The 27,384-nt window shown below is 37.7% G+C and overlaps 1 protein-coding gene across 1 annotated transcript in view; it reads right to left on the bottom strand.

Annotated features, from left to right (window-relative positions):
* The window catches only part of LOC131146858 (zinc finger protein VAR3, chloroplastic), a 77,664-nt gene that overhangs the window by 14,316 nt on the left and 35,964 nt on the right, over positions 1–27,384 (bottom strand). The window contains exons 4-5 of the mRNA XM_058096670.1: positions 23,303–23,419; positions 6,151–6,267 (exon numbers count right to left, since the gene is read on the bottom strand). Coding sequence (XP_057952653.1) covers positions 6,151–6,267; positions 23,303–23,419 — 234 coding nt within the window. The remainder of the gene's footprint in view (positions 1–6,150; positions 6,268–23,302; positions 23,420–27,384) is intronic.

Genomic DNA, 27,384 nt, shown 5'->3' with positions numbered 1-27,384 from the left:
ACACAACCCATACACAGCCCCCAACTCCTCCCAAAACGGTGATCTAAAAGTGGGCCTAGATGGACCGTGCACAGAAGTAAACCACTACTGCCCCCTACCCTCCACTTCTGACAACACCAACAAGGATATAAAGCCTCCACTTCCTCTCATAAGTCTAGGTGACACAACCACTTTAAGCTCCCTACCTAAAGGACTCATCAATTTAAAAATCCCATTTTATCAAGAAGGTCTTGTGGCTGTCAATTGCCTCGATCACCCCCTAAAGAACTAATGACGATGGTACTTTCCCCTCTAGTTTTGTCCCCTTGGCACAAAATATAGTTCAGCATATTAGGTCACTTCTTGGAATGGGAAGGATACCCTTCACAGGATTAGAAACCCCTTTAGTAGTTATAGGAGATACCATTAGAGATTTATCCAAATCACTCTCCATACTACCCTCAGGCCGAGAAATATTGGAATGTGAAGAAGCCAAATGTGAAATACGAGGCAAAAAAGAATCAGAAACTGAAACTGAAATTTGAATACAAGGAACAACAACAAAAATCCTTCCTGAATTACAGCAGTTTGATGGTCAGCATCTTCCTTTAAATGGCAACACCAACCCATGCATTTCCAGAGATTCGACCAGAGTCCAATGTGACCCCTTTTGTTTGCATAAAAATACCACATTCGCTCAGAAACTGATATTCTGGCTTAATTAGGTTTCTTAATTTAGTCTCCCCATCTTCAAAGCATTGTAAGCCTATAAAAGACCCCTATGAAGTCGTTTTAAGGGAGAAAGGAATTTAGAATTAAAATTATTGGACTGATCTGGCATCAATTACTCTTTTCAGTAAGGTAGTAGGTGTTTTGAATGATTAGCCTAACTATCAAAGCCAGTCTAGTCCAGCACTATTCCGTACAGTCCCGTCCCACAAACCTCGGCCACCAAAACAAATGCACCAAAAGAGAACTCATTGAAACATAATCTGCCTGATAAAGGACCACCACAGGGGAAATTTAGATGCTCATGTTGCAGATATAGCTTTAGAAAAATCGCTTCACTAACGTATGTGCAATTGTTTAAGCAAATGATAACAGATTTCTCCTTTCCCTAATCAATAATAAAGGGAAAGGATTGGGGTTGGGCTACACAAGATGGGGGGTAGGGTAACCCATTTCCCATGCCAAGCACATCCCCATATGGTCTGAAGTTTCAAACATGACAACTCCCATATAGAAGTCTGGCATTAGAAACCTTTGGAATATAACCCAAGGACCATTTTTTTTTCTTCTTGTTTATTTTTTATTTTTGGACAGAAAAAGAATGTTAAATAAATAGCAGAAGAAGAAAAGGATACAAAAAAAGGAGGACAAGCAGTCCTCAATCAGAAGAAAAAGAAAATAAAACTACATCATCTTAATAAAGCACGCCACTCTATGATTATATCTTGAAAACAGCACTCCTTAAAATAGGCAGTTAGGGTTTGGGTGGTTTTTAATGTTTGTTTTTATTTTCTTTAAAGATCCTTTTCTCTCCTGCTTGTATTTTCTTTCTCTATTAATAATATCCTCTTTTATTATCTAAAAAGTAAGCCTAAATAGGCACCACGTATCAAATCCTACAACACCAAAAAATCCGAACCGAAAATCTCTTTCCCAAACAATTCTAGCATTTCTTTCCAGCTAAATTCCCAACAACTCAGCACAAAGAGCACGTCTCCACAAACTTTTAAGATCCTCACCTTTCCTACAACTGACAAAAGATATAGCAACAGATCTTCAACTGATTTGGTTGTACACACATCTCTGAAATCACCACAAAAAGAGAATTCCACAAATTAAAGGGCATCCCCGGGCCATAAGGCTCCCTGCTTAGTGAGGGTAAAGGGAGGGTTGTCACAGTATACGCAGTCTTACCCTTACTTTTATGTAGAGACTCTGTTTCCTTGGACTCGAACCCATGACACATTCTCCAAACTGTTTCCACACATGACGCATACCTGGCAACAGAACTTTAGAAGACCTCCTACACTGCACCAGATTGTTGGTGTTCATTCTATAAACAGCCCCCCAGCCAAACAAAAGCCGTTATAGGGAACTTTAGCCTCCAAAACACCCCAAAAGGAAGGAAATATGACATCAGTCTCAGTAGGATGAACAAAGAAAGATTTACAAGAATAAGCCCCAAAGAATGTGAGAAGCAAACCCTACTCGCAACCCTACAAGAGATGTAGCAACGCTTAATTAAAATGAGTATAAGAAAACGATTAAAATAAATCAAGCAATTAAAACCAAAAATAACTAACATGAACTAAATAAAATTTGAAATTTGAACTATTTTCTTATTCTCATAAAATAATTTTTTCTGGTCAAAGCAAAAAAAATATTCAAATTCCTGTAGTATAAGGTTTCTCTCCATTAGTGGAGTCGGACTAGAAACTGAGGATTAGGTGAAATGTGAATCCAACAAGTTGGTTTCTAATAATTCATGGAGGAAATTTTGTTATATTCTCACAATTCAATTAGATGTGAAGTCTAGAAATCTCTTTTTTTGTGGTTGTAGAAGAGGTTCTTTTTTGTTGTAATCTTTTTTCATTTTAAGGATTGGTTAGTCATCCAGTTAAGAGTAATAGATAGTATTCAATGAAAGAAGAAAGAGAAAAGTTGGAGTGTGTTTAGTCCTAGTACTTGTGTATATAGCTTGTTATTACATACATTATTTACTTTATATATAGATATTAGAACCACAAATTTGTGTAGTAGTAAACTCTCGTTGTATCTCCCCTTAAGGTCATGGGTTTGAATCCAGCATCTTTTTTTTTAAAGGGCTGGGTTGACCTGCCTTCAACCCTGTTGAAGGCCGCGGAAGGCTGTGTTTGGTCGGGCAGAGCTGGCATCTCTAATGACTGATAAAGAATAAGGAAGCTTTGATTGATTCTGTGTTGTATTTCACAAAATTGGGCAAGAGATCTGTCCAGAAAGCAGGCATGAAAATCACCAAGGAATGCAGAAGGAAGGACCTCCTCATCAAATGCAAAACAAACAAGCAATGCTCCTGCCCGGCAGGGGACCATGAAGCTTTTTCTTACATCAATCCATTTATGTGCTGAAAGATGCGGATCCGCAAATGCAGATCGGACCAGTGCGGACTGGGTCAGCCAGGTCAACCCTTGTTTGCAGAATTTCTGGTTTTAAGAAGTTGACTGAACCGACCTGGTGACTGGTTTCGGTCAAACCAGGTTGGACCATCCAGTCCAGTGCGTGTTTTAAAATCATGTTCCCTCTGAGTCTCCGCCTGACCAAGTAACTGAAACATATTGCAACTGAATCTCTCTCAAACCACTCACTCTAATGAAACTATAAAAAAACTGCGCATTAGACAAAAACCTACTCCTGCAACCCTTTTCTCCAACTGGAATCCACAACATTATAGTCAACCCCAATCACTCATCTAGAATAAGACAACCATACACAGCCCCCAATTCCTCACATAACTGAGATCTAAAGGCAGGTTTAGAAAGGCCATAAACCAAAGTAATCTACCAGTACCCCCTGCCCTCCACTTCCAACAAGAAGGAAAAAAAGCCCTCAATTTAGTTTACTAAGTTAGCCATCCAAGTGTCCCAAATGAGAAAGATAATTCCAGAAGTCCCTTGAAATGATAGTATATCCCAATATTTACCTCTACCTGGTCAAATTTCCCTAATAATGCACGGTCTACACATTCTAACTTTGTTGTCATTAACACTAAGATCTCAGGCGAATCTCTAACGACCACTTCCCAGACCAGACCCCTTTTCTTAGATTTCCTAATCCTCTGAAATTTCAACTCATCAACAGCATATTTTAACAATCTTAACCACCCCCCCCCCCCCAAGGGATAATTGATTGAAGATTCAAAGCTTGAAGCAGCCATTTAAGCTCCTTATCAAAAGGAGACGTCAATTTAAAGCCCATCTCTTCCAGAAGGCCTTGCAGATCTCGATTATCTCTCTCATCCCCTAAAAGACAAACTGCAAAATTCTCCCCCCGCCCCCCCCCACCCCTGGTACATAGAAAAAAAAAAATTTGAACTACTACATGGAATAGGGATTTATCCAAACCCCTCTCCACACTACTCTTAGAAACATAAGGGATGAATTCGAATCAAAAGAAAACAATGGCCAAGGAGCCATCCTTGACTACAGCTTTCAGAGCCAGTAACTCCCTTCAACTAGCGACAACCACCTGTGCATCCTTAGAGGTCCACTCAGAGTCCACTGTCAACCCCTCTATCTGATTCAGAAAATCACATTCCCTCAGTTCACAATATCAGAGCTCGATGCCTATTTATCTTGTAAAGCTTATTCACAAATTCATATCCGAGCCCATGGTTTTAATTAATCGATCCAGCAAGAGACCTCTTTCCAATTCATTCAAGCTGTTGAACTCACCATCCTCCTCCTCACTGAACTCTAGGGTCAATGGAGAATTATGTCCAGCATCCCTAAGCATTGCCTCCTTCCCATTTGGTTCCATAGCATCTGTCACTTTCTCCTCAAATGCTCTTGTTTTGACTTCTCTTATCATTACAATATTGTGATCTAGTAGTTCCACACCATTCCTTGAACACTCATCAACACCAGCCCCTTGACTCTGCAAAACATCAGGAAGAAATCTTGCATTCTCCCACCTACCCTATCCAGATCGCATATGAAGTTTAGGCTATCTCCTCCTTGTGCCTCATTGCATTCTCCTGTATGACCCTCTTCAGAAACCATTCCTCATACCGCCGCTTCTTCCACCCCAACAATCTTCCAAGAGTTCAACTCCTCCTCCAGTAGCCAATAAAGTTTCTGAATTCCCTGGTCTTGGGGCTTCAATATAACAGCCCAACCAAAATTCTTTTGGCCTCAACCCAATTTGTCCAATTCACTTGCCCCACCCATACAATCTACTTTTAGGGGAGCCCATACAATCCTACTTTTAGGCCTAGGACCAACCAGCCCAAAAAACAATCATTAACATTTTAACTGGCTAACTCCACCAACACTGGCAGGCCTAATTCAAGAGGGCCCATTGAACAATTATGCAGTCCCAACCCACCCAATCCTCTTCCTTCACTCTCTCTGACATCCAGCATATCTCACAAGGATTTAAATTGAAATTCCTCCAAGATTGTTGCCCAACAAATCACTCCTTCCAACTGGATTCTCCAGCAACATTTTTGTCCATCATCTCTTGTCCAGAGCTCCCGACTGAGCCCCCTTCCATTTCCAATTGATTCCCAGCCTCGAGGATAACCACAAATGAAGGTTCATTTTCTAGTCTCTGAAACACTGATGCCCGATTTTGAGCTTTATAATATCAAATGAACCCCACATCCTTGCACTTCAATTGCCCATCCCGCAGGCTATTCCTTCCTGGCCATTGGAGATCTCATCCAGTTTACAGAACTTCCACCATCAAGATGTCTCATCTCCATCTGGATTTCTCATTGGAACCTTCTCCTAGAATCAAAAAATCTTTTCAACAGGAATAAGTTCTACAAAATTATTTTCCAAGAATCTTATCGAAGTAACGCCATTTTGGAATCTCAACTTCTTCCCTACCATGGATAACTGATTTTTCTGACTGGAATACTAGAAGTTGATCCTTCACCTAGTGAAGTTCATTCACCCCTAAAACCAAAAGAGATGATTTACCTCCAGATTTTACCAAATGCACACATCAGACCAAACTCGTCTCTCAAAATGAAAAATCTTCCTGTCTGCTTTCATTGTGAAAACACCCTGAAATCTACCATCGGAAAGAACATAAGTTTCTAGTTAAAAATTGACTAACATGCAGCAAGCCTCTTCTAGCTAAAATATAATTATTTCTTTGCCATTATCCATATGTCTATCAAAAAACCAAATAGTTATTTCATTTTTTTACCAGATAGCCAAACATATATTTTTATTTCCCTTTTCTCCCCTTCCATTCCTTTATATCCCATCATTACTAAGCTATTCAAACAAAAAAGTAATTGGCCAGGAAAAAAACACAAATAATATAATTATGGTCATACTCGCACTGTTAATCGACAAAGGTTCACACATATGTTGCTTGTTCACCAAATTGACAATGAAGAGGATGCATCTGCATGCAAAGGAATTCTTAGCATCCAAACAGCTGAAAACTTACTGGGTGCAGTTCCAATCTCCCTTCTTCATTTCAATGTCATCACTATTGACTCTCTTGGGGCCTTCTGCTTTGCACTTTAAGCAACGGATATTTCTAGCGAAGTTCATAAAACTGCATCTGCAACAAAAAGCAAATGACACCAGTCAGAGTTAGAAATACAATGGCCAAAAACTTAGTGCAAGCATTTGATAACAATGTAGCTTGAAAATGGGAAAAATGTAAATAGCATGGCAAGGAAACAAAGAAAAGCGGCTATTGCCAAAAAAGCTTTCTTAACGACCAGAGATCTAGATTGTAGAACAAAAAGGATAGTGAAGGAAAGAACTAAGAAAAGAGAGATTCTGAGGACTTGCATGCCCACAGATAGGGGAGAAACCCTGAACTCAATTCACTTCCATTATATTTATCCATAGACTTGAGACTTAATAAAAAAACCTACAAACTAATTAAAAAGAACTGAAAATAATGATAGAACTAAATTACTGAAAATAAAATACCTATGAAGATACTAATAAATAACAGAATAACAAAATGGACGAATTGACCTTTCCCAGGTCTTTCTGAAGTCTCCCTCAAAAGACTCCAATGATTCCTGTAAATTAGTGTTTATCCAGCAACCAAAGCAAAGTTAATTTGGAAAATGGCAATGATGCAGCACAGTGGAAAGAAACAGAATGGGAAGGGAAAAGATAATAGAGAGGAGATACTGATGAGAAATTCTGGTTCAATAATCATAAAAACTGTCCACAGAATACCATGAGCCCCTATTATTGGCTCTGACAATGATAACACTAAAATTCGAATGGAGGAATCAAAGGCTTCGAAGATTCGAAGCTGATTTTTGGGTTCTTATGCTGGATGAAGGAGACGAATGACGAAGAGGGAAAAATTGAACACCTTCAAGGCAAAAATCGAAGCTGATTTTGGGGATTTCGAAGTTCAGATCAGCAGATCGAAGCTATATGAAGGAGACAAAGAGTGATTTGAGTGAAAGAGGGAACTCAGCTTGCGGAGCACAACAAATCGAAGGCTTCGAAGCTGCTTTTTGGTTCTTTGGAGGCTTCCAATGAGGAGATCTAAGCCAGACGATGGAGAAACACACAAAATGGAGCAGATTCGAGGAGATAAGGGACGCATGCAGTAGTGTAAGGTGCTGTCAGCTGTAACATGTCGTAACGGACGTTACGTGCCGTAACATTAGTGTAACAGCTGTTACGGGCCATTATGGTTCCGTAATGGCTGTTACCCACGTGAATTTTCTGCTCACCGCTAATGCAGCCTGTAACGATATCGGAGACCTAATTTTTTGTTACGTAGCGTAACGGCCGTTATTTAATACCATGCCCTAAATCCAAAAATAACAAAACAACTGACAACTAAAGAATGAAATGTAATATCCAATCAATCAATAAATAAAGGAAATTAGGTAATTCAATCCGACACCTGCATGTCCCCACACCTCTACTCAGTGCAGGCATTAATTTAATTGATTTCTTTTTATATCATGATTTCGGGGATATATTACATTTTAGTTTTAGTTGTGCGTTGTTTTGTAATTTTTGGATAGGTTACAATTGGCTTGTGGAGTAGAATAGCTTTGCTATATTCATGCAATGGTTTATAAAAGACGAGGGAATTATTTTAAGGCTAATGACATGCAAAAAAGTTGTTAGTCAAACAAATATGTAAAACATAGGAATGGACACACCTACATTTAAATTTGAGAATGGTCATTCCTCATCTCTTCCATATCTCATCAAAATAACACCAATTTTTGTGCAATAATTTGCCTTAGAACTGCACCCATCCCTAGACATTTCTATTACATTCCTTCCCTACTCCATCCCACGAACCAAATGTGACCTCAACATCAATTTTAAGATTATCACTAAGAGAGCCTCTAAATAGAAGCTCAGACTATTTTCTGCTCTATTTCCATTTCCCCCTCCCCTTCCCTATCTATCTGATGTCTGATGCCAAATTGTATATGAGTGGAAATTCCTAGCAGTTCTTAACTCCCAATCCTTTCCCATTGCCTTCCAATACATCCTCATTACCATCCACTCACCCAAAACCATCAAACCTAGACTTCTTACCCACCTCAAGCACATTCAAACCATGGCCATCACCATCTACAACTACATCCTAAAAACCTCTTCAGTCCTAAACTCCTCAACACTACGAAGCACAGAGCTCTTGCTCCCAAGGCCTCTACACCAACTTCTCTACCTCGATCCACTTGTTAGTCTCCCTCATCAAGCATACTCCCTTAAGCTCTTGCATTGACTAACGTGTGGTCCAAGACAGAATATATACTTATATTAGCTTTAATGTTAAGAAGACCTCTTAGTGGTTGACTCTAACACTATGATAGAGCCCATGAGTTGTCTGCATTTTTTTAAGTAAAAAAAGAAGCTTTATTGGAAGAAATAAGCTGAGAGCAATAAGTCATCACTCTGAACATATTAAAAGAAAAATATATATATAAACTTAATAAAGCTGGTTGACATCCTGACAGCAGCCCTTAAACAGCCAGCATAATAAACCAAAAAGAAGCCAAATACCACACCCCATTTCAAAGAAGCCCTATTGATAATCCCTTTCCAAAAACAAAAAACTCTAGCATTCCTTTCCAGTCAAATTCCCCATAATGCAGCACACCTCCACAACCTATTAATGTCCTCATTCCTTACCCTTCCCAAAATCAGTAAAAGAAATAAACAGGAACTCCTCCACCTTCTTTGGACAAACCTAAACTTCACCAATGACTCCAAAAGGCATATTCCACAAGTGCCATGCAAAATGAACAGTGAAGAATCAAATGAGACACATCTTCAAAGCTACTCCCACATATGAAACAAGTATCAGGAGACAGATTTAGAGGCCTCCTACTCTTTAGCACATTGTTGGTGTTAACTTTATTAAGTGCCACCAGCAAAACAAACACATTTACCTTAGAAGGAATTTTAGCCCCCTATATATCCTGATAGAGTGGAAAGACTACATCAACCTTAATAAGGTGAGAAAGGAAAGATTAAAAGAATAATCCCCTCAAAAGTTAAGGTTCTTATTTCGTTGGATGTGCTTAATAGAGTCAACACATAACTTGTTGCAAAGTAGGAGATCTTTGAAGGCTCTTTCTCCAATGGTATGCATTTTATGCTTTAAAAATCCAGAAACAGCTTCTCATATGTTTTTGCACTGTGATTTTGCTTGGAAAGTGTGGAATAAGCATTTTTGTTTTATCAGGAAATTTGGGCTAGCCTAGATATGGTGGAGAACTTATTGGCAATTTCCTTTCCAGTTTTGGTAGGAAAAAGGATTTTGTAGCACTATGGACATGCACTTTTTTCGCATTGCTGTGAGTTTATGGTTGAAAAATAACGCATGTACTTTTTTCAGGAAGAAGCTGTATGTTGTTGTTATGGGGGGCAAAAAAAAATAAATTGTTACTTGGCTCTGTTATGGTGTGCTGGTTCTAGGTGCTTTAAAGGAGTGAGCCTCTCAGATATCCACTGGGACTGTCTTTTTTTGTTGATTTGATTGGTGTTATTTTCTTTTTTTACAGTAAGTAATAAGTTTATTGATATAAAAAATGAACACCAAGTACACAAGGAGTGTACACAGGGTAAACAAATCAAAAACAGAAATTACAAGAATCTAGTAAATCAAAAACAGAAGAAAATGATTGGTTTCGCAAAGCAGCCAACCAATCCATCAAAGTTGTAAAGAAAAATAGCTTCAGGTCCGAAATGGATCTTTCCTTATCTTCAAAACACCTACTATTTCTCTCCTTCCAAAGACACCACAATAAACAATGAGAAACAATCAACCAAATAAACCCATTTCGATAACAACCAAATCTGCCTTGCCAACATGCTAGAAGTCCCACTACAGATTGTGGCATTAACCCAGCTCACTCCAAACAAACCCAACACCATAACCCACAAGTCCATTGCAACCAGACAATGAATAAAATGATGATCAACCGTCTCATTATTACACTTGCACATGTAGCACCAATCCAATATCCAAACCTTTCTTTTTCGTAAATTGTCAATCGTTAAGCATTTCCCGAACGCAGCAGTCCAAACAGAAAAAGCTACTCTAGATGGAATTTTATGTTTCCAAATACTTTTCCAAGGAAAGCCACAATCTTTGGAGCCCATTAAAATACCATAATAACCTTTAACCAAGAAGCCCTTCTCTCTATCAGATTTCCAGCACATCTTATCCTCACCGAACCCCTTCACCGATGCACCATATATGGTATCCATAAACCCAGTCAAGGCCTCTAATTCCCGAAGATGCATACCCCTAAAGAAACTTACATCCCAAAACAAGACTCCATTATCAAGCTTCATAAGCTCAGCCATGCTAGCTTCTTTATCTAGGCAAAATCTATACAAATCAGGATAGCTGACTGCAAGAGACGTCTCACCACACCAATGGTCTTGCCAAAATTTCACCTTAGACCCATTTCCAATATCATATAGAATGTGGCCAGAAAAAGAAGACCATCCCTGACTAATATTTTTCCACAAGCCAACACCATGTGGACCATTAACAGACCTATTACACCAACCACCCCATTCACAGCCGTATTTCACCTCGATCACTTGCCTCCAAAGAGCAGCCTTCTCTATCCCAAATCTCCATAACCACTTCCTAAGCAAAGCTTCATTAAACTGTCTTACCTTCCTTATCCCCAAACCACCCGAAGAAATGGGAGAGCAAAGAGTATCCCATTTAACCAAATGGAATTTTGGCTCATCACCAATGCCACCCCATAAAAAATTCCTGTGAAGTTTTTCAATACGGTTAGCCACAGCAGCAGGAATAGGAAATAAAGATAGAAAGTAAGTGGGTAAATTAGATAGAGTACTTTTAATTAACTTGACTCTACCTCCCTTAGATAAGTACAAACATTTCCACCCTGCTAACCTTCATTCTATCTTCTCCAAAATTGGGTTCCATATTGTCTTATCCTTGAATTTGGCTCCCAAAGGAAGACCCAAATATTCCATAGGAAGATACCTTGTTTACAGCCAAGGACGTGCAAGAATAAGTCAAAATTAAACACCATACCAACAGGAACCAACTCTGACTTGCCCAAATTTATCTTTAAACCAGAGACCGCCTCAAACAACATAAGTGTCACACGGAGAAACAAAATCTGATCCAGATCAACATCACAAAAAATTAGAGTATCGTCCGCAAAGAGAAGATGAGATACCACCAAAGCTCTTCCCTCTATACGCCCCACACCAAAGGCTGACATGTGACCATCATGGACAGCTTTATCCAACATTCTACCCAGGGCTTCCATAACCAAGACAAACAACAAAGGAGACAATGCGTCACCTTGTCTCAACCCCCTAGAGCTCTCAAAAAACCCACAAGGAGTACCATTTATCAGAAGGGAGAAACGAACTGTAGATATACAAAAGAAAATCCACCGCCTCCATTTGGCAGAGAACCCACCCCGTTCAAGTAACTGCATAAGAAAACCCCAATTTACACGATCAAAAGTCTTCTCAAAGTCTAATTTGCAAAGTAGCCCTGGCACCCCAGTTTTCAATCTACTATCAAGGCATTCATTAGTAATAAGAACAGGGTCAAGAATCTACCTGTTCCTCACAAAAGCATTCTGTGAAGTTGAAATTATATCTTCCATAACCGTGCGAAGTCTGGTGGCAAAGACCTTAGCAATGATCTTATAAAACCCCCCCAACATGACTAATAGGGCGAAAATCCTTTACTTCAACTGCTCCATTTTTTTTAGGAATGAGAGTGATGAAAGTAGCATTCAGGCTTTTCTCAAACTAGCCTTTAGCAAAAAAAATGATGGAACACAACCATAAGATCAGGTTTGAGAATCCCCTAGCAAGCTTGGAAGAAAGCCATTGTAAATCCATCTGGTCCAAGCGATTTATCACCATTAAAATTTTGTATGACATCAAAAATTTCCGCCTCCTCAAATGGTCTATCTAGCCAATCTGCATTATCACCGGATATTCTTGGAAATACTAAGATTCCTGGGAATGATCGACTAATTTGTTGCTCGGAGTATAAATTCATGAAAAATTGAGTGATGTAATCAACAATCATACCTTGATCGGAAGACAAGGCACAATCAACCACAAGGCTCTCAATACCATTATTTCTTCTATTAGAATTAGCCATTCTATGGAAAATTTTGGTATTTGCATCCCCCTCCTTCCAATGTAGCACCCTAGACTTTTGCCTCCAACTAATCTCTTCCAAAAGAGTGAGCTTTTCAATATTGGTGCGGAGAGTAGCTTGTTCTAACTTTTCCTCAGTTATTAAAGGATGAGTTTCCTCTCTAACATCCAAGTCATTCAATTTGTTCCAAAGTTGCTGTATCTTAACAGTGACATTCCCAAATTCCGCCTCGTTCCACTTTTTTAAATCCAACTTCAATGCTGCAATTTCTTAGCTAGTATGAAACTAGGATTTCCTTGGAACGAATAGGATGCCCACCACTCCTTCACTTTATCAACAAAGTTCTCAACCCTCAACCACATATTTTCAAAGCGAAAAGGAGTTCTACCTGTCCGATGACTCCGCCCCTCCAACAGAATTGGGTAGTGATCAGAAAGTATTTTGGGCAGCCTTCTCTGTGAAAATTGAGTGAAGTGATCCGCCAAGAATGGAGAGAGAAGAAATTGATCTATTCTAGAAGCGGAGGAAGAATTGGACCAGGTGTAAAGGCCTCCTTCCATAGATATATCCATCAGCCCATAAAAAGAGATAAAATCCAAAAATTCATGCATAGCCCGAGTATAACTTACAGCCCCTAGTCTTTCTAATGGGAAGCAAATTATATTAAAATCACCTCCTAGGCACCATTGCGAATCCCACCAACTAATCAGCCCTGTCTGCTCCTCCCACATTTTCCTATGCCTCCTGTTCAAATTTGGCCTATAAACACCTGTGAAAGCCCACTAAAATTGATCATTGACATTTTAAAATTTGCATGAAATAGAAAAATACCCCACTACTTCCTCCACCTTTTCCACTACCCTTCAATCCCACATAAGGACAAAACCTCCAGAAGCACCTTCTGAACCCAAGTACAAGCAGTCTACATATGGACAACTCCATATACTTCGGACAATTCCTCTAGCAATCCATTCAAGTTTAGTCTCTTGCAAACATACAATATCAGGTTTCCATGTACACAACAAATTACAAATTTGAAGCCTCTTCTCAACCTCATTCAATCCTCTGACATTCCATGAAAGTATCTTCAGAGTCATTTAGAAACAGAGAGAGCCCGCTCCCTATTAATACCACTGCACCTAGATGAAGTAGAACCATAACTAATTGAACTGAATAAACCTTTCAGTTCTCTTAAACCTTTCGCACCAGTTCTCTTCAAGTCACGTGCATTTTTTTCCTAAGTTGCCCTACGGTGTAATTCAGCCTCAACAACTAGCAAAAAAGTGGTTACTTGATTTTCCAAATCTTGTAAGGCCATGCCTAGAAATTTGTCAAACCCTTTAAATCTTCTTTGGAACCACTTGGAATAAGGTACTTCCCTCACTGGACTCTCCACATCCACAACTTCCTGTCCTTCCATAGTCAAGGGTAAAGAATAGGCTAGTGGTTCCACTGCTAAAGGTGACAAACCCCTCTCGTTAGGTAGCTCAGCAACCTCTGTATCATTGTCTGAGGCCTAATCCTCCAAAAGTACATCATTCCGATCAAACTGAGCTGGTAACACCTCCAAAATATCTGCAAACGGAACCAAGGACAATTTGTTTTGCTCTTCCAAACCCTCTGTGACTTCACTAGGTGGCAAAGAAATCTGAATTGGAACTGCAACTCTTCTTCCATCTTGCAGCTCAAGCACCCACTGCTCAGAATTTCCCTACTAATTGAAAATATTGCCGGAATGTTCTTGAAGAATCAATTGGATGTCTCACTGCAAGTTTTCCTCACCATCGGATGTGTTTGCTGACTCACTGGTGCCAAGGCACTCTTTATCGGCCTCATCATAGCCTAAGTGCTCCGTATGGTCTCGTCGGAGCCTAAGAGCTCAGTATCAGTCTCATCGGTGCCGATATTGTCAGTCCCGGTGTCATCAGAAGATTTCATCGACTGGGCTAGCATCGATGCGCTTCGGTGATCAACTTCAGATCGCTTCGAATCGAGAACCACAACATCGCCCCTTCTCACTGAACTCCCCAAGGCTAAAGATAACGATTCTGGATTCTGGGTCTTATTGTTTTGAAGGGCTTGTGTTGGTTTGGACTGCTAGACTGAGATGGGCTAGGGATTAGGTATGTGCTTTGGCTTGAAGGGAGCTTTGGGCTTAAAAATTTTATGGTTTTCCTTTATCTTCTTTGTACAACCGACTTCCTGAGCATGAGTAACTTTGGACCATATTACCTCCCATTCTCCATCCGGCCCACTATGCAATATGAGTCTTATATTTAGAGATACATAAGAGTTTGTGTTACCACAAACGTTCTCAGTTTTTTCCACCGAAACATTAGCCTTTGATTTTGCTTGTTCCTTCCCAGTACCTAAATCACGTATATCGTGGCTATGATTTCTCAATTTTGAATTTTGAGAATATGGCATTAATTGCTTTCCATTCTTGCTACCACCATCATCTCTCCGACACCCTCCACCACTACCAACATAAAAGTTTTGGAATTCTCCCCTGTGAGTTTAAGTGTAGATTGGGATGTTTGTTTGTTGGCTAACGTCTTAGGAGCAATGGCTTTCTGTAGATGAAATCCAAACCCTCTCCACCCACAGCCCAGTTTTCCTTCTAGAACCACCAGAAATCCTTTCCGACGGCCATGTTTAAGTTCTGAGATCATTAAAAAACAACCATGTGCATTGGATCCCAACTGCAAAATAAATACTTTCTCACCATCTCTGAATGTTTCTGCAAAATTACTAGGAATTACATTGGACATTAGCTCCTCCACAATAGCTAGCAAACGTTTTGCACTCTCTTTGCCCATGCAAACTAATCGGAGAGAGTATCGATTTCGCTCAAAAATGCGTAACATGAAATAAGAACCACCCTCCTCAACTGAGAATTCAAAAGTCTTGGATTCTATGAAAAAGAAAATAGAACCCCCAATTCTTGAGCATATATCAACCACTCTAAGTTAATCTTCAAACTTTCTCAAAAACTGCAAGAACTCTCGGGATTATTGTCCTCCACGAACATTGTGTTGCAGCCTATTCTTTAACTCTTGTCCTTGAAGAGCAACCTTGACCAAACAAATTTTCCAATCAAAAATTCAGCTCAAGAGATATAAATTTGTTTTGGTTGTTTTGTTTCTTTTCTATTTTTATTTTTATTTTTTTTATTAGGAGGATTTCTTATTATCCTTTTTGAAAATTCCTGCCTCTTTAATGAAATCTTCTTCTTTGCTGACAAAAAATATTTTATATATTATATATTTCCCCCATAAATCCTAAGGCCAAACTCAACCATCATTCCTACTAAATATATGGAATCCTTCCATCTCAATGAGCAAAGAAGAACACTGCCCCACTTCTTTATCATTTAAGACCCTTCTACAATGAAATCCCAAGAAAAAAAAAATCCCACTCAATAATAAAAGGTGAAGAAATCACAAAGTTGCGACATGTAGAAAGACGATACAATTGAGCAAAGGAACAGGATAATGCTTACCCCACCAACCCCCAACCCCCACCCAAAAAAAAAAAAAAAAACACACACACACACACAGAGCAAACCAAACGTCTTCCCAAAACCTAATAGGATTACCTCAGCCCGATTGGAACTTTCTTTGAGGAAGAAAAAAGGATAAACCTGCGAAATGAAACTACAAGGACTCCCTAAAGAACTTCTAAATTCCAACTTAGCATCCAAACCATCACACTGTATGCCATATTTACTTTCTATTACTTCATACCAAAAGGAATCCACCTCCAAGGGAAACTGCCATAAACATTAGAGAAAAGGGCAACATTTTTAGACACCAAATTACCCAGATCGACGCTCCTTCCTTCAACCTACACACCACCGCCCACTTAAAAAAAATGATCTCTGCTCTCCTCTGCACCTGACCAAAGAAAATCACTCATAACCAAGGACTTATATTTCAATTTCAATGGAAACAAAAACATCGACCAAAATTTTGATTCGGTTTTTATTTATAGAAATGACGGAATTTATATGGAAATTTACAACGAAACTTTGGGAAATACTAAAATACATGATTATGTATAATTTGAAATCAAAATAATTTAAAAAAAAAAAAATGCTTCTGTGGCAAGTTTTTAGTATGTAGGGTATATAAATTGCATATCACAAAGCAAGCAAGTATAGGATATTCAAATCATTATAAAGTTAATGCCTTCCATTTAACAATTTAAGCTTATAAAATCATCATTCTAAATAAGTGCAATACTAAAAATATCATATATTTAATATCACATGGAGTTTTTGGGAAGCTCAAAATCATCTCTCACATCCCTACGTTTAGGATTTTACGATGATAACAACAACACAACAACAAGCCTTAAGTCCCACTAGGATTTTGAGTAATTTATAAAAAATTAAAATAAAATAAAGAAAATATTTAATACTATTTATATGATGTAATTTATTCATAGATTAAAATATCTTTCACTTTTTATTAAAGTAAATAAATAATTAGATTAGTACTATCGATTATCATTATAGTTTACATAATCATATTTTTTTAACAAAAACAGCATAGTTGCAGGCAGGAAATTGTGTGTTAATCTCTGTTGGCCTAAACAAGGCTTATGACTTCTTAATTTTGATGATAACAAAGTAAGGTTATTTAATATTCTTCAAAGTTGTGATATTTCAGGTAAAATAGATATTGAAGCCTAGCATACTTCATATGATCAAGGAACATCTTTTGAAAGCTCATATAAAATTCAAGTGATCAATATTGGAAGCTCAAGGAAAAATGAAGCTCGGGATTTAAAAGAACTCAAAGCAACGATTTCATCAAGATTCTCAAAGAGCTCAAGAAATGAAGAGAAACAATAGGACATGTATTGTAAGTACTTCAAGTATATTCAAAGTATGAAATTTCATTTTGAAGCTCATTAGGCATTAAAAAACTGAGAGACCTTAATTTTAAAACTTGGAACATGTTTTTCAAAGAGAACAAATTGATATTCCAAGAATTGAGAAGCAAAGAGAGTGAATACAAAAATATTTTAAAAACCAAATTTTTTACCTAATAGGAGCCTAACTGAATATTGTCAGTAGGCTGACATTTTATAGGTTTTTAAAATACACAGACAGAAGGTCATCAGGCTACTGTCTAGACCTTGACAAGCACCTGACTATGCAAACTGAGAAGCCTGTCCAGGTTTCATCAGGCTACTGTCACCCTTCTGCCTATTTTTTAAAACAGGGAATTTAAGTGACAGCCGCCTGACCACAAGGTGACAGGCGACTGCCACCCTACTACCTGTGAAAATTAACTGTGTAATTTATTAGCAGGCGGCTAACTAAAAGCTCTCAGGCTACTGCCACGCGACATATTTTAAATTTTATAACAGACATATTTTTGAAAAATAGATTGTTTGGGGCTGTGATGCACTTAAATGTCCTAATTTTTTCACACACAGCCGGTCCCAAGCCCGGGTTAAGGAGGAGGGTTGTGTTAGGTAGCTGACAGCCAGCGTAAAATTTGTCAGATCACTATGATATGAATCCTTACTGAATATTTGTTGGGGCGTCCCCTACGAGCGACGCGTTGCACTTGAACCACCCGAGTGTAGCGAAAAGTGGGCGAGGGTGGGCTAGGTCGTCGAACCGAAGTGACGCGCGGTGTTGGCGCCCGGGTACAGTGTCAAATATGCGAGGGTTCTTGCATCATTCTGGACGTGGGCAGGTAAAGACATTAGTTCAGGAAACTAGGATTAGATTAGCAACTTGGAATATAGGGACACATATGGGTAAAAGCATGGAAATTGTGGATACAATGATTAGAAGAAGAATTAATATAATTTGCCTTCAAGAAACTAAGTGGGTGGGGGAGAAAGTTAGAGAAATCGATAAATCAGGTTTTAAACTTTGGTACACTAGAAAAGAAAAACATAAGAATGGAGTAGGCATTATTATAGACAAAAACTTAAAAGATAGCGTTGTGGATGTAACTAGAGTAAGGGATAGAATTATAAAAATCAAAATGGTATTAGGACAAGAGATAATAAATATCATTAGTGCTTATGCTCCTCATGTTGGCTTAGCAGAAAATCTTAAGAGACAATTTTGGGAAGATATGGATAGTATTATACAAGCCATACCAGGGACTGAGAAAATATTTATAGGAGGAGATCTGAATGTACACGTTGGAAGAGATAATAAAAATTATGAAATGATACATAGAGGATATGGATATGTAGACAAAAATGAGTATGATCTTAGATTTTGCTACGTCATATGATTTTAGTATAATGAATACTTGCTTTAAGAAGAGATAAGAACACTTAATAACCTTTAAAAGTGGACAAAATAGAAGTCTAATAGATTTTTTTTTAACTAGGAGGGTAGATCGTGTATCATGCAAGGATTGTAAAGTTATTCCAGGTGAAAGTCTAACCACACAACATAGAGTCTTAGTGTTAGATATATGCATTAAAAAATGGAAGAAAAAGGATAAAATAAACCAGTGTAGGAGAACTAGATGGTGGAACCTAAAATGAGAAAATATAATAAAATTTAAAGATAAAATGATCAAAGATGGGGATTGGACCTTAGAGGATGGGATAGATTCAAATACTCTTTGGAATAGATTAGCTAGCTCAATTAAAAAGATAGCAAAAGAGATTTTAGGCGAATCAAGGGGAAGATTCTCAAATAGCAAAAAAAGTTGGTAGTGGGATAAAGATGTACAAAAAATCATAAAGACAAAAAGAATTTGGTATAAAACGTGCCAAAAATGTAGAAACAGCGATAACTTTGAAAAATATAAGGAGGCAAGAAAAGATGCAAAACGGGCCGTTAGTGAAGCTAAATATAGATCATTTAATAGTTTATATGATAGATTAGGTACAAAAGAAGGGGAAAGAGATATATTTAAACTTGCTAAAGCTAGAGAAAGGAAGAACAAGGACTTAGGAAATGTAAAATGTATAAAAAGTGAGGATGATATTGTCTTGGTTAAGGACGAAGATATTAAAGAAAGATGGCGAAGTTACTTTAGTAAGTTGTTTAACGAAAACCAAATAGAAGGCTTAAATTTAGAATTGTCAAATGAGGAAAAGACTAAAAATATAAGATTTATTCGAAAAATTAGAGTTAACGAAGTTAAGTTTGCACTAAAAAAGATGAAAAATGGGAAAGCTATAGGACCAGATAACATCCCAACTGAAGTTTGGAAATGCTTGGGTGATAACGGAATTATATGGTTAACTAATCTATTTAATACAATTGTAAAAACTAAGAAAATGCCAGATGAATGGAGGAAAAGCACTTTAATACCTATATACAAAAATAAAGGAGATATTCAAAATTGTAATAACTATCGTGGAATTAAACTTATGAGTCATACAATGAAACTATGGGAAAGAGTAGTTGAACAAAGATTAAGGTTCTAACAAAGATCTCAGAAAATCAATTTGGTTTTATGCCTGGGGGATCTACCACAGAAGCTATTTATCTTTTAAGAAGATTAATGGAAAAGTTTAGGGAAAAGAAGAGGGACTTGCATATGATATTTATTGACCTTGAGAAAGCATATGATAGGATACCTAGGGAAGTTCTATGGTGGGTTTTAGAAAAAAAGGGTGTATGTTGTAGGTATACCAATGTCATTAAGGATATGTACGATGGAGTAATGACTAGTGTAAAGACTATAGATGGAGAAACTAGAGAATTTCCAATTACCATAGGTGTACATCAAGGATCTGCTTTGAGTCCTTATCTTTTTGCTTTAGTGATGGACCAATTGACTAAGAGTATTCAAAAGGAGGCTCCATGGTGTATGTTGTTTGCAGATGATATTGTATTAATTGACGAAACTAGGGATGGAGTAGAGGCTGAGTTAGAATTATGGAGAGAAGCTTTGAAATCTAGAGGCTTTAAGATAAGTAAAAATAAAACAGAATATATGAAAAGTAATTTTAGTAATGATAGGAGGAATATAGGAGACAAAGTTAAACTTGATGATGAAGAAATAAATAGCACTTGTAGATTTCGATACCTTGGATCTATTATGCAAGCTGAAGGAGAAATTGAAGATGATGTAATGCATAGAGTTAAAGCAGGTTGGGTAAAATGGAGAAGTTCTTCAAGTGTTCTATGTGATCGTAGAATACCCTTAAAATTGAAAGTGAAGTTTTATAGGACAGCTATAAGACCAGCTATGCTATATGGATCAGAATGTTGGGCGACGAAGAAACATAATATCCAAAAAGTAAAAGTTGCCGAGATGAGGATGCTTAGATGGATGAGTGATATAACATTGAAAGATAAACTAAGGAATGAACATATTCATGGTAAGTTAGGTGTAGCTCCTATAGAAGATAAGATAAGGGAAGGACGACTCAGATGGTATGGACACTTGCAATGTAGGCCTTATAGTGCACCTGTGAGGAAGAGTGACTTAGTTACTGTGGGGGGCAGTAGAAGGGGTAGGGGTAGACCTAAATAACTTAAGAGGAGATAGTGAGTAAGGATTTAATATGTTTGAATCTATCAAAAGAAATGGTCCATGATCGCATAAATTGGCGGAAAAGGATTCACACAGCCAACCCCACTTAGTGGGACTAAGGCTTGGTTTTGTTGTTGTTGTAGATTGTTTGGGGCTCAAACCTGTTCAAAACTTGGATACTATTCCAAGTAAACTTGGGAATCAAGTTAGACACTTTTCTAAATCTATAAATACCCTCAAGACCAATGAATTTATACACCAAGAATAAAATTCAGCATTCAAACTCTCTCAATTGCTCTCAACACTCAAAGGCTCTCTCACTCTCATCTTGTGCACAAAATTTTCTAAGGCTTTGCTGATTCTAAATCCCCAATCTTGTGCTACAATTCTGAATTCTTTCAATCATTGAAAGAACTATTTAGTGATACACTCTCTTGAGCTTCAATCTAAGTTTCATATTTGAATTACTTTGAAGTATATAGATTGAATTTGTACTATCAGCTCTTTTGAGAGCATTTCTTGTACACCTTCTTTTGAATCTTGTCTTGTAGATTGATTGACGGTTCAAGTGCTTGAATCGTTGGACCAAACGAGAGGATATCGTTTGGAGAGGCACACTCTAGCCTAATTGAAGGAGTGACCGAGTAAGGGGTATCACTTGGAGAGACGGGCTCTAGCCTATTGAAGGAGTGTGTAATGGTGTTGTTCCGCCCGAAAAGGAACTGGTATAGTGGAATCCTTTGGTGGTTTGCCAAAGGCGAGGACATAAGCTGGGGATAAGCCGAACCTCGTAAAAACCCGGCGTCTCTCTCTTTCCTTTACTCTCTTTAATTTTCAGCATACATATAAACTGCATGGATGTTTTAAATTCCTAATCATAAATACTATGGAGTTTGGAAATTAAATAAAGTGAAGTTTAAATTGTTTTTGGGCTAACGGAAACAGAAAGGGAGTACGTTGGTTTATCCAAACTTTGCGGAAACCGTAAGGAAGTACGTTGATTGATGAAACACCCAAAGACTCTTTAAACTGAAAGTTTGTTTAAAGTCTAAATTCTTGGAAAGAGTGTTGGGCTTCATATTGAGTAATCAATTATCCACAGGGCTTGCATTAACCACAGGGCTTACATAAATTTACATACACGGAGCTGCAAAAAAACAAATACTTTAAATTCGAAAAATGCCATAGAGTCGCATATTATATCTTGAGTTGGTGCTTTTGGTAGTTTACTTTAAAGTTGATTGGAGGATTGTTTGAATATTGGTTTACTTATATTAGGTTTTGTTTAAATTGTACGGTTGTAAAGAAATAAGGTTTGGTTGTGTGATTGCTGAATTAATAAGGGGTTAAGAACTCTCGCAAAGAATTAAAAGAAAATTTTAAAAACCCAATTCACACCCCCCTTCTCTTGGGGCTACACCTCAGTTTTCAATCTCTCTTGACGTAGGAGAGCATGTATGTGCAATCTAGGAAGGAAAAGTGGGCTCATTTGCAAAATACTTCTACAGTTGGTTGGACTGCTTGAAACAAAATTAAACCTATTAATTTGATGAGGTTACAAAATGCTTTATAAAAGAGCTGGGTTATTATGCACAGTTATGGAAGGGATGAAATAGCAGCAAGAGTTTGGGTGGGTAATAACCCAAATATTATAAATGTTCATGATGTAAGAAAGTATAAGCAGGATATGTCTCTATGCATCCAAATAGATGAGAATCAGTGTTGAGTTACAGTACTGCATGCTTCCAATAGTGTTCAGAATAGGAAGGAACTGTGGGCTCATTTGAAAAATATTTCTGAAATGCAAATTCACTGTTCCTAAAATCCCATCAGACTTAGTTTAGCAATATACACCCAACGTTTTAACGCAAGATGCCAAAACTTCTAATTGTACAAGATTATAAGACTTGTATTTGGTACATGCTTCCCAATGACCATGGAGCCTCCATTATTCCCATAAAATAAAATAAAAATGATAAATCTGAATATAGAAATTCTAAATATGCAGGGAATTCTTAAAATAGTAGGAAATTACCTCTGCTAATAAGCTAACTAGAAACTCACATTCACAGAGAGGTTTGAGGTCGGCGCTATTAGTTATCAATAGCATCCTTGTAGATAAATAGTAAAAATGGAATTCTCTGATTTTTATTTTTTTTCCAAAAAAGCAAATTATTCAAGAAAATAAGTAAATACACATAACAGACTAATAATTTAAGTATGTCTGTCTATTGCCAGATATTCCTTATGTAATTTTTTATGAACATTAATGTTTAGGGACATGAATTAAACATGTTTCCTTTCTGTTAACAAAACAAGGATAAAAAAATCAAAAATCAAACAAGAATTTCCTATTCCTCAATCACAGAATCAAAATTTTAATCTTCAATTATTCATAACTAAAAAGGTGAGTGCTTTCCACAAGAACAGGGATGATGAGGATTGAATGATATAAGGAAGACTAGCAGGTAGAGTAGTTGGGAACTTACTCTCGACAGATCCAATCTCCTTTCTTCATTTCAACATCATCAGCACCAACTTTTTTTGGGCCATCTTCTTGGCATTTTAGGCAGCGAATATTTTTAGCAAAGTTCATGAAATTGCACCTGAAACAAAATTATAAGTAAATAGGTTAAATTAATTCATGATGACATATCCAATTAGTATCTTTTCATGGAAATCATATCATCTTTCTCACAAGGGTAAAAAAATTTTACAGCAAAATAAAATTTCATTAATAGGGAAAGTAACACAAGGGAGAATGAGATATCTCTTGAAAAAAGATCTGGAACAAACCAGGAAGAAAATAACAACTAAAAATGACAAAAAGAGAAGATCAACAAGTCAGCATGTTTTTCCAATCTCTTTGCAACTCCTGGAAACAAATCCCTCCGAAATTTCCATAACCAATGCAGCATAATGAGGCCAAATACTGGATTTTATCCCAAACCAGCACCCAATTTAATTTCTTCCCAGAGAATATCCATGCAGTATGCTCCAGCCACATCCCCCATAAAACTGCAAACACCCCCACACTTCCATAAAGCTGCCTTATCCTCCTCCTTCCAAATCCTGTGAAAGAAATGGCTAACAAGTCTTCCATCAAATAACCCAACTCTCTCCCATAATACCAAAACACTTATTCCAAATCCTCCAAGCATCACAGTGCAAAAGATGATGAGAAACTGTCTCGGAGTTCTTGTAACAGAGCACATATACATTGGGGGAGAGAGCCTTCAAAGGTCTCCTGATTTGCAACAAGTTATTAGTATTTATTTTATTAAGCATGAACAACCAAGTGAAAGCCTTAATTTTTGGGGGAACCTCGGCCTTCCAAATAATATGGTAAGAGTGGAAAAGAGGGATTAGAACGAACCAAGAATTGAACAAAATATTTGCAAGAATACACTCCTGAGAACCCAAAGACCAAGAACGAGCATCCCTCCCCAAAGAAAGGTTAATCCCATTCAGTAAAGATAATAAAGAAGACAATTCCACCATCTCCGTATTGTTAAGAGGTCTCCCAAAATGGAGATTTCAGGAAATCAAAGGCTACTCAGATCCCCAATAAAGAAAGATATGGCTCTATTTTGCTCAGAAATCAAATAAAAGAGACGAGGGAAAGAAGTGGAAAAGGATGCGTTTCCCGCCAAAGGTCTTTCCAGAAACAGATACGACAACCCCTCCCAACATAAAGTTTAGTGTGAGGAGTGAAAGAATGATAAATTTGAGAAATGGACCTCCACGAACTTCCCAAAGAATATCTTAAATTAACATCCCACCCATTATCATCCAACCTGAACTTGATTCTTATTACTCCACGCCAAAGGTACGATTCTTCTAGAGGGAAGCGCCATAGGCATTTAACTAAAAGAGCAGTGTTTTCAAACGCCAACTTACTTAGACACAGCCCTCCTTCTCATACCTATAGACCTCTTCCCAGCTTACTAAGTGGTCCCTGTGACCCCCCCACACCAGACCAAAAAAGTCTCTCATAATTCTCTCAAGCTTGCTAGCAATCTCCATCAGAATATTACAAATAGCTAGGAGATATAACGGAATGCTAGAAAGACAAGCCTGAGTCAGGGTTATTCTTCCCCTAAAAGAGAAAAGAGCCCCCTTCCACCATTTAATCTCTTCGTTATCCTCTCCACTATCATACTTGAAAAATCTGCAGCAATAGGATTACCCCCCAAAGGAACCCCTGAGTAAATCAATGGCCAATCCAGAATGCCACACCTCACTTTAGTAGTCCACTCCCTGACAGGCTCCACAGGCACATTCAAAGCTACTAAGCCAAACTTCCCCATATTAATTTTAAGACCAGACACCCTCTCAAGAATTTGGAGAATACCCGAAATTATCCTGAAAGAAGGGAAGATCATCAAGGAAAAATATGACATCGAGATGAGATACCGCCACTCCCTCTCTCCCTACTTTTAAACCTCTAACCATCCCCCTCTACACGCCCTATCCTCCATCCTGCTCAACCCATCAGCTAAAAGGACAAATAAATTTCTTTAAATTTGTTAACAGATCCACATAATCTTCTTTTCTAATTATATCTTTATCTATATTAACACTATAATATAGAAAAAGAATAAGTTTACCTTTGGCTTCTGTGTGCTCTTCCCCTTTTACATTCAATTGCTAGGTCCACATGTCTTTACTCACCTCTTCCTTTCCAATTTATCTTAATATTTTTAATTTTTTATTTGTATTTATTGAAATTGACTACATAAATTTACTTATCAACACACTGCACGTAGCACGTGTGATCATCTAGTTAAAATTAAAAAGGAACACAGCATCCTATTTCACTGAATTCTTGCCAAATATGCGGTGGTTTCACATTGACCATGTGTCCCGAATATGAAAACTACTTAAAGTTTTGGAAATGCCCTGCTCCGATTCATTCAACATGTGTTATCAACATGTCAAAGGGAATGTGGTATTTGACGCAAGTACGCAACATCCAACATAAGCACTCTCGCTAGAAATTATCCTTGCTACTCGACTTTTTCCCATTTCGTCGAACTCCACAACAGACATAACCAGCACAAACTCCAGCTACTGCATTGCAATGTTTGGAGAACCAGAAGTACAAACAGTAACTGAGTAGGTAGCAGAAAAATTAATCCATGACCTGCAGAGAAACCTCCAAATCCAATTATGCGAGGAAATATAGATATTTGGATGTTCTATATCAGCACATGCATAGTATCCTGATCCCACATTTCGCAAGCTCTGCAATCAAACTCTTTACCATGAGGGCCACCACTTCCTTAAAGTTTTTGTACCAACAACTCTATAACAGTGTCCCTTTCTTGGTTACAACTATGCAAATGATACCTCATTCAGCTGCTTGCTTGAAATCTAGTAAATTTGTAATTCTCTATAGAAACATGAATCATTTTGACCAGCAGACCTAATAGATCATAATAGTTAACAACAGAGAATATCTTAATACCCTTCACACTAAATCACTAAACCAAGCCCAACTTGATAAAGGTAGGTCTAAACAAGCCCTGTGTAAACACCTCCCAACTGAGTACAAACCTTGAAAAGTAAAGTAACCATAGTCTTCTTCATCAGAGCTCTTCGATCACCAGTTCAATACTATACCTAAAAGCTTAAATCTGTTAGGTGCTGGGCCACCAATATATATCAAGCTATTCAACACTCCTCTCACATGTGACCCCAACTTGCACATGGAGAGACATATAGATGAACTTGAATGGGTAAGAGGCAAAAAAAAAAAGAAAAAACAAAGGGCACCCTAATGGATGTAATGGAGGAAACATAGATAACAAGACTTGAACATAGGAACTTCTAGAACTCAAACTATAAAACATGTTAAACCGCTTTAGTTCTTAGGTGGTTAGCTTACAATATATCTCAAGCTACTCAACAACACCCCACACAAAGCGGCGGCTTAATGAGCTTTGTTCAGACATTAATTCCATGTTGCTTTCAATATAAATACCACTGTCATTATAGTAGAAAACAATCTGAAGGTTTTTTCAAAGGAAACCAAAACTCCAACAAAAGAGACCATAAACCACATTAACTTTACTAAATGCATAAACTATAACCCGATACTCTCTGTCAACACTAAATCTTAAAATATTAGTTTGTTTCTTGCTACGCCCCAATATTTTAACCCACAGAAGTACAATATCTGATAGTTAATGTTCGATCTTCAATAGAAATATAGAATGACCAGCTACATCCGAATACCCTACAATACCAAAACTCCTCGACATTTATACTCTAGTCCTTTATCAAGAGAACTCATGAGATATTGAACAATCCTACAAGGAGCATCCCCATGAGCCTGCTTCAGATTCTCCATAAACTAACAAGTCCCGCAGCAAAGGAAATATTCAGCCTAGTGACATTTAAGAAAATCAATTTCCAGCCTACTCTAGGAACAGTATCAGTCAATATTATATAAGCAAGGAACAAGCATGTTAAAAAGCAAGGACCTAGCAAATGTGAAGATTATGTCAATTCATCCCCTCAGCAACTTCATCTTGCTGAGTAAAGGAACAATGAATAATACGTTTAT

Source organism: Malania oleifera, chromosome 13, assembly GCF_029873635.1.
Source record: "Malania oleifera isolate guangnan ecotype guangnan chromosome 13, ASM2987363v1, whole genome shotgun sequence".
NCBI lineage: Eukaryota > Viridiplantae > Streptophyta > Magnoliopsida > Santalales > Ximeniaceae > Malania > Malania oleifera.
The sequence above is the reverse complement of the archived record's forward strand: the minus strand, read 5'-3'. Positions and strand labels throughout refer to the sequence as shown.